Raw genomic sequence first — 8,807 nt, 5'->3', positions numbered from 1 at the left:
GGCAACGCGCTGCCGAGTATGGAGCGCTGCCTAACCCATGATTTTATCCTGGGGTTGTTCTTTTCTTATATATGCATTTATCTTACACATGCAACGTGGAAGAGAGAAAATATCATGGAAACAGTTATTACGCTATTTACAAAAACTGTCATCATTTAATGACTTCTAAGACACCAAAAAGAGCGGCCTATTCAGGTGAGGAAAATGGCAGCTCGCTGTAAACCGTATGGAGCGCGCGCGTACCTCGTATTTTTATCCTGGGATTGCTCTTTTCGAATATCATGAATGCCCTTATTACGCTATCCACGAAAATTGTCATCATTTTATAAGTGGTACGACGCCAAAAAGTGCGGCCTATTCAGGTGAGAAAAACAGTTACTGGCAACGCTGATTTTATCGCGAGACGCTGATCGTGGGCTCACTGGCTCACTTGTAGTAGTTGTTCTGTGTTCAGTGTGTGTCCGACCATAACGGAAGAAGGAATTATGCGAGCTCTCGCGTCTCTCATGGCTCCTTGTTAGTTGTGTGTGTCCAAATTTACCTTCGCACAAAATGAAAATTCTCAATATAGTGTTGATGACGCTATGTTTAGCCGAGTCTTTGGGTTTGACAGTCCAAGAGGAAGACCCGTTCAGCGAAGTTTTCCTGATTGGAGGAGGAGGTAAGTAGAATTAACGTTAGCGCGTGTGAGTGTGTGTGCGTATGTGTGTTTGTGCGTGTGTGCGAGTTGTTTTGCTCTCAAGATTTGGCTTAAGATGAAGGTGATGCTGACGACGACAATGCGCAGTCAGCATCACTTTTTATTCTTTAAGATGAATGAGGGAGAAAGGCATCGTTGTAGAGATACGTTGGTACGAATTGTGTCTCCTTTAGATACCTATGCCTCGGCGTGAGGGACTGAGGGCTGCAACCAAAAATCTTGCCCTTTTTGGGGTATGAGTTCTCCATGCATCATTTCTTTTTGACAGTACAGGCTTAGGGTCACCGCTATTCCTTTGGTAATTACACCCAACTTTAAGTGAAAACAACTTTATTCTTTCTACAAGTGTGGTTCCTCGTAATATCCTATAGCTATACCTAGTAAATAATCTAAACATTATCTAGTCCTAGTACCTATAATGGAAGAGTTTATTTTGAATAGGTCAATGATTTTCTCACAAAGTTTACATAAATATTATGTACGTAATGTAACACAAGATACAAGGCAAATACTACAGTCATGTGTCATCCGTCCTTTGTTCAGATTTACGAAAGATGCTGAGTACCTTGTGTAGCCGATGTCTCCCTCCGGAGGTTAGCGTCTTTACCTGAGTTCGGTATAACCTCCGCTATTATTAGATGCATGGAAGTCTGACGGTTGTCATGGCATCGCATGAGCTGATAGCTGTTAGGATTGGTTGGCTTCATTCTGTCAAAAGATTTGGTTAAAGTTTATCATAACTATTAGTTTCAGACTTTCAATGTAGTACTGGGTAGTTGATTTTCCTTTTTGGAGTGACTTTTTTGTCATCAGCCGTAATTACGTAGAAGCAAATTGCACGCAAGGTCGGCAGCCATTTAGACATAGGCCTATTCAACAGCGAACATTGAAAATACATAGACAAATTTGTGTACGCACACACACACACATACATACACACACACACACACACACACACACATACTATAATATATATATATATATATATATATATATATATATATATATATATATATATATATAATACGTTCTCTGTAGATGAGACTGTAGAAGTCTAGCGGATGCCGACTTTGGGTGTAATTCGCTTGTAGAAGGGTAATGACAGCTTTATGTATGTTCATAGCTATATAGATATATATGTATGTAATAATGTCAATACTGATGTGAATTGGGCTGTATGAGAATAAGAATTTAGCCTAAAATTTCATCTGGCCAAGCCTTTAGTCTATATATATATATATATATATATATATATATATATCTATATATATATATATATATTTATATTATATATATATATATATATATATATATATATATATATATATATATATATATATATATATATATATATATAGAGAGAGAGAGAGAGAAGAGAGAGACGAGAGAGAGAGAGAGAGAGAGAGAGAGAGAGAGAGTACTATATTAAAGGGAGAAGAATGATGGAAGTATGACATAATTTCAGTCTTGCGAAGTAATATTTTAGCTTATATTAGAACAAACTATCAAATAATGAAAATTTAATTAACAATTCAAAAGCACAGATTTCACAGCTTTTTATGTAGACATTTAAGCTCAGCATTACATAACAAAAGAAATTATACAAAAATGTGATTCAGATAGATAAAAAAGATAACGTCATACAATAATGGCTCTTGAAACTGAACATGTGGTCTATACGCTCACAAACATTGGAAAACACAAACATGAATAAAATTAAAAACAAATAAAAATGCATAAGTAATATATACAATAAATACATAAGCAAGGCAAGGTGTACCCCTAAAGCAAGGGCTCTAATCAAAGACTGGAAGGCTATGGCACATCCCTTGGTTTGAGAATATTAGTTAGCATTTGGTTATCATAGGCAAAAGTCAGTGATATATATATTAGTCCCAAATGAATAAGACTGTAGTACTTGTTCCATTAGTTGTGAAAAGTTATTCACAACCAAAGGAACCAATACTCTAATCGTATTCATCTTGTAACCAATCTATATGTCATTAACTTTTGCTGGATGATAGCCAAATAACTAATATTCTCAAGCCATGGGCTGTGCCATAGTCTTCCATTCTTTGATTTGAGGTCTTGCTTGAGGGGTACACTTTGCCTTGCTTAATTATTTATTGCAAGCATTACTTATGTATTTTATTTGTTTTAGATTTCATTCATGCTTGTGTATTCCATCCAATGTTAGTGAGCATGTAGACCACAAGTTCAGTTTCAAGACCTATTGTTGTATGAGGTAATCTTAACCTATCTGAATCACATTTTTGTTATGTAATTCTGAGGTTAAAATTCAAAATATGAAGTGAAAACTGTGCTTATAAAATGCTCATTAAGCTGTGTACAACTCACTCTAAAGGAAAGCAACATAAGGTCTTCAATTTGAATTGTGCACTTTTGGAAGATTATTTCTGTATTTACTGTATAAATTGCAGCCATGCATAGGATATACCTGTGGATGTTTACAGGTGAACAGGGAAAATTTGACTGTTAAAGAAATACTTAGCAGATATTTCTGTGTTTGCACTTAAAGTCAGTTCCAATAGATACATTTACTACTTGGCTGATGGAGCAAAATTTAATGTACTTTATATAATCCTGAGCTCCAAGTCATTTCATTAATATTATCTCTGAAGATGTAATACCAAGTACAAACTGACTTTGTTCAGGTATTACAGATTAGCATGACAAGTCTGCCCCAAAATGTTATCAGTTCTGTTATTGTTTCTGTTAATTAAGAAGTCCTACACATCAGATAATTTTGTCTATATCTAATGTAATTCAGATGGTTGCCATAGTTTCAAGGGCCTAGTGACATCTTGTACTACCCTAATATCCCGTGCATTGATGCTTTGTTTCTGCTTTGTTTTTATTTTTATATTATATATATATATTATATATAATATATATAAAAATATATATATATATCTATATATATATATATATATATATATATATATATATATATATATATATATATATATATCTATATAATGTGTGTGTGTTTGTAGCCTATTTCATTACTGGTTTGTTATTTTCTCTTTCCATTTGCTCTCTTTTACTACTTAGCCAATACAGTTTTGTGAGAGCTTGCATTAGCTCATTTTAAATAAAACAGATAATAGTTAATAGAAATAATAGTGGTAAATGCTGCCCTACGTTATGAGCTGGTTATGGGAAACTATTAACCAACACTAGATCAGGACAGCTGCCTCATAAGTCTTTAAAGGCTAAGTGGTCCAGTTGGCATTTCTCTTTGTGACATTTGCTTCCTTAAGCCACTTTTCATCATATTTGCATTCAGTTTAAAGAGTATAAAAATGAGTGTAGACAACCTAGACACTTTGGATGATGGTTGAGGTATAGTTTTATCCTGTTATATAGTAAAAGTATGTACTAAACTGTTCCATATGTTTTGGAAAATGTCTTTAAATCAGCATATATATTATTTTACTTTTATAAATCATATGGTTCTAATATAATTGGAGATATTATGATATTTCCTTAAGAGCTGTGTAATTTTGATTTCAACTATAACAGCCTAACCTTCATTAGTCAAATCCTCCATAAGGATATACTGAAATGTTGTTCCTCAAGCCCTTGATTCAGTACAGTTTGATACCTTAAATTTAGGTACAGTAGTACTTGTTTCCTGGCAACTGATATGTCTACAGGAAATATTCAAGTACTTTTTTCATCCTTTTATGTCTAATTAGTTATTAGTCTATACAGTCAAGACAACCATGATAATGGATGCGAGTCCACACTCGTCAAAACTAATTCAATTTGAACATTGCCATTGACTTTAGTAATGACAAGGTCATATGCATACTTCACAACTTACGAGTGGGTGTTAGAAGTGGTGTATGTATTTGATGCCACTTGTGATTTTGGATGTTATGAACTTTTACATCAGTTTTTTTTATTTTTTTAAACGAATGGCTGGGGAAAGCTTTTGCCAGCGTGTTTTTAGTTAGCTTAACCTGTCTTGTCTAGTATATTTCACAGAGCAAGTTACTTAACCAGCAATGTAACTGTTGACACTTAGAAATGAAATAATATTACAGCATGCATGCGATGCAGCAAGTCACGTATCATGGAAAGAGATTGGGAATGAATCAGTAAGTTGTAAGATGAACTGTAGTAAAATCATGACATGGGATGCAGCAAGTAATGACAATATCATTGGGAGCTCTGTTGGGGGCTGTTGTTAGGCAAGGACCTAATACGTAGAACAATGCTAGTATGTGACACAGACTTAAACCACTGCCTGATAAGATGGTGAAACTGGTTACCGTATAACTCTCCTTTTAACTCTCTTTTTCTTGTACTTCTTCACATGACAAATGAACTTCAGAAATAAAGGCTACAATTACTTGAGAGGAATAAGTATCCTTATCAAAAAATGCATTATTCTGTAGGTCCTTGAGACTACAGAGGAATGGCCAGACTTCTGGTGTGGAAATATTTAATCATTGCATACCTAGTCTATATCGTTTCATCTCTTGTATTAATTTATAATTTATGCTTGGTTGATTTGTTCTTTTAAAGTGTGATTGCCAATATCAAACTGTGGGTAATCCTATACCTACAGCTGTGCAAGTTCCCATAGATCTGTTAAAAATCAGGGAACTTCATGCCTTGCATAAATTCACCTTGTATATATATTTACACTGCATAGTATTTTAGTGTATTACATTATGCTGCATTTTATTTTTCATTATGAAGCACTCAGGTGTATGTGGTACCACAGACCCAAACCTTTAATGGCTCGCACCAGTGGCTGTGGCTAGGACTCTGGAAGAGCCACCAAAATGGAAGGAAGGGAAAGTAAAAAAACTCTAGGTAAGAACAGTAACTGTGGACTGAAAGGAACACTTTAAAAGGGGATGAACACCAGCAAATAGAAAACTGCCAAGAAAAAGACAAACAAGCTAGGTCCTGATAAATTCCCATTTATATTTGCTTTTTCATAAATATGAACATTACTTTTCTGGCATTGCCCTGCCATCAGCTTGGAATGACACACATTCATGATCTACAGATAGTCAGAAAGTGAGTTGTTAGGTATTTAGATAACCATATGTGTAAATACATACTGCTTCACTTGTTTTCAAGAGATATTTAATATTTTGCTTCACTGCCCTTAGGGTTTAAAGCCTTTAATTAAAGTGAGAGGCTATATCAAGGAAACAATTTGTTTTTATTTTGTTTCTCTGATTTGATTCATCATCTTGTGTGGATTCAAACTCCAATGGTCCAAATTTTATAGCTGCCACTGTAGAATCAAGAACTGAGTCCAGGGACCACACATTAGTTATGGCATAAGAGATTCTGTCTGATCTTACATTTCTGTGACAAGCACGTTGTCAAATGGATGCACATACTCAGGAGGCACACATCTAGCAAAGCTCATCACTTAGATGTGAAGAGACAGGAGTTGGTTAAGAAGTTAGTGATACAAGTGTTACAAGTGCTTTATTTTAGAAATAGTTTATACTAGTGGGTATAGGAAAGAGAGAGGACAGAGGTCATATCAAGTAGTATTTCCTGTAGAGGACAGATCAAGGGAATGGATCATTTCACTTTAATCCAAAGGGATTATTCCGATCAAGGAGATTGATTCTTTCACTTTTCTCCAAAGGGGTTATTCTGGCTTACAGCTCCTCAGCAGAATGCTATATTGGGTGCCTTCTCCCTTTGAACTTAGAGCTTCACCTCTTTAAGCTTACTCTTTGGTTGGAATATGTTCTCTTTTTAAGATTTCATTCTACAACTCCTCAGTTCAGTCTTTCAAGTTGGAGCCTTGCTTTTTTCACTTTCTTCGTGCAGTGCAGTCTTGCCTTTCCGATATTGCATGGGTTTTGCTGACACATCCTCCTTTTGCCTCTAGTTTATGGAGAACTGTTATTTGAACTTGGGTCTTTTATTCCAAGGCATAATTTTGCCGGGTCTTAGTAAGCTGAGCTAGAATTGTGTTCCCATTCATAAGTGGAAGAAAGGAAACAGTTGATGTGAGGCATTTAGTGATATGGAAACTGAACATGCATCAGTTACTTACGAGTGGTATGGGAACTGAACATTATATGCTAGTTGCAGTACTTTGATTTAAACTGGTGTTATTTTTCATTATGTGTATAGCAAGGGAAACTTAAAATTGGTTCAACATGAATTTATTCAAAGAGTTCATCATAATCTTGATTTAAACCGGTGTTATTTATCATTATATGTATAACAAAGGAAACTTAAAATTGGTTCAGCATGAATTTATTCAGAGTTCATCATTATCTCCAGTTGCCCAAAAAAGCATGAAAATTTCATTGTTGTCCATGCCAGTTCTTTGAGAATGCTTCATTTTTGCTGTTACAATTTTGGCTTATTTTCCTGTGTGCTGTCTGTCCTTGTTGATGTGTAAACCACACGTTTTTTTGTAAAATTGCAGTTTTCCTTTATTACTGATGCATCACTTTTTGATGACTCCCATAGACCACTCGCACTATGCTTAAATCAGTATCATTACCACCATCTTTATCAGTAATTCCGCTTTCCTTCCACTTTCCTAAGCCACTGTCCTTAGGAAAGTGAAGTCCTAGACATAGGAATAGTACAGTTCCGTAGCTAGTCACTGGATCTCCCCTACCAAATACAGTATTGTTGTCTTTACAAAATGTCTGAACTAGCCATGTAGTAATAGAATTGAATATACAGTACCCTCAGTAATTTTCCCTTAAAGATTTACATAGCGCCCTCTATTCTGAATAAATGTTTATGAATGCTCATATAGGGAAAAAATTCAAAATCTGTGATTATAATAAAATAGTAGTATACAGTAACACATTCCTAAAAGAACGTTGGCTCTCTGTTAAAAAATTAAAGGATGCTCTTGCTCGTCATGATTATGTATCCTTTCTTTTTGAGCTCTTCTATATCTTGCATCCTTCAAAATTCCCCTCAGATTATCAGCAACTTTCTGTCTGATTCTCTGACCTCTCCTCAATCAATATGACATCATACTTCACCTCTCCCCAACAAAGTCATTCTATTTAGCAACTCATATTGTACTTTGTACCTTTCTGTGAAAGCCTTTTTCTGCCCTATGCTTTGGTAAATCCTGCTATTTTTGTCATCTTGTCAAGAAAGCAGGTTCCCCAGTCATTCTAAGCCATACCTGTTGTTGGTGCATATGTATGCATGGTATTACTGTTTCTTTTAAAAGAAAAGGTATCACATTCTAAACGGATATAAAAAATTATGGGCTTGTCTCATAATGAATGAAAAAATTCAGGACTCTTGCCCACAAGTTCTTAGTAATGTATGTAAATTCACTTCATCTTCTGTTCTGAAATATTTTCAGGGTGCCTTTGTATGGGAAATGGTACTCATTTCAGAAATATGGGTTTTTAGTTACCAATCATCCTTTTAGTGATTAGTTCTACTAATCCTTGCATAGTACTCTGTTCTTCAGGAATTTCATACTTTCCCCAGTACATATTGTCTATTTTCAGTTTCTTTAGGTTGTTTCTTCGACCTTCACCTTCATCTGTTGCGTGCATTTTTTAAGGAGTTGCTCTTTCTTTGTCTGTGAACCGAGATTTTTTTAATACTCCCAACTTTTGGAATTTATATGCATTGAAGTTCCTAACTTTTACCATCTTTTGATATTGAAGACTTACTTCCTTCGGCATGAAATCCCACTTTTGTTCTTTTCCTTTATCTCTCCGTATCCATCAGATTTTTGCGGGATAAAGGACACTTGATTGACTGTTCTGTAAATTGTGCTGTTCACAATAGTCATCGTTGCATTGGTACCTAGGTGCCTTTTATGTGAGGCTCTTGGAGATATGTATAATTTGTGGTGTATACTTACTTTCGCTTTAATATCACAATGTCTCTCACCAGTCAGAATTATGGAGTCCAATGTCGTCCTTTTGATGATTCAGATTCTTGTCTTTATTCGGTTACTTTTTTTATGGTACACATCGTTTTGGTTACTACGTGGTTTGATTGAATGTAACGTGCGTAGTTTTTAAACTATCCTATGTAGGCTCCCTCAACCGTAAGTCGCCCTCCTGAGTTTCATACAAATAACCTTCCTTGCCTG

General features: G+C 35.2%; 1 protein-coding gene across 1 annotated transcript in view; it reads left to right on the top strand.

Moving 5' to 3' along the window:
• Nucleotides 1–447: 447 nt before the first annotated feature.
• The window catches only part of LOC135198099 (prolow-density lipoprotein receptor-related protein 1-like), an 875,913-nt gene continuing 867,553 nt past the window's right edge, over nt 448–8,807 (top strand). The window contains 1 exon segment of the mRNA XM_064225548.1: nt 448–661. Coding sequence (XP_064081618.1) covers nt 553–661 — 109 coding nt within the window. The 5' untranslated portion in view covers nt 448–552.

Source organism: Macrobrachium nipponense, chromosome 21 (assembly GCF_015104395.2).
Source record: "Macrobrachium nipponense isolate FS-2020 chromosome 21, ASM1510439v2, whole genome shotgun sequence".
Classification (NCBI taxonomy): domain Eukaryota; kingdom Metazoa; phylum Arthropoda; class Malacostraca; order Decapoda; family Palaemonidae; genus Macrobrachium; species Macrobrachium nipponense.
This window is presented reverse-complemented; position numbering and strand designations above follow the sequence as displayed.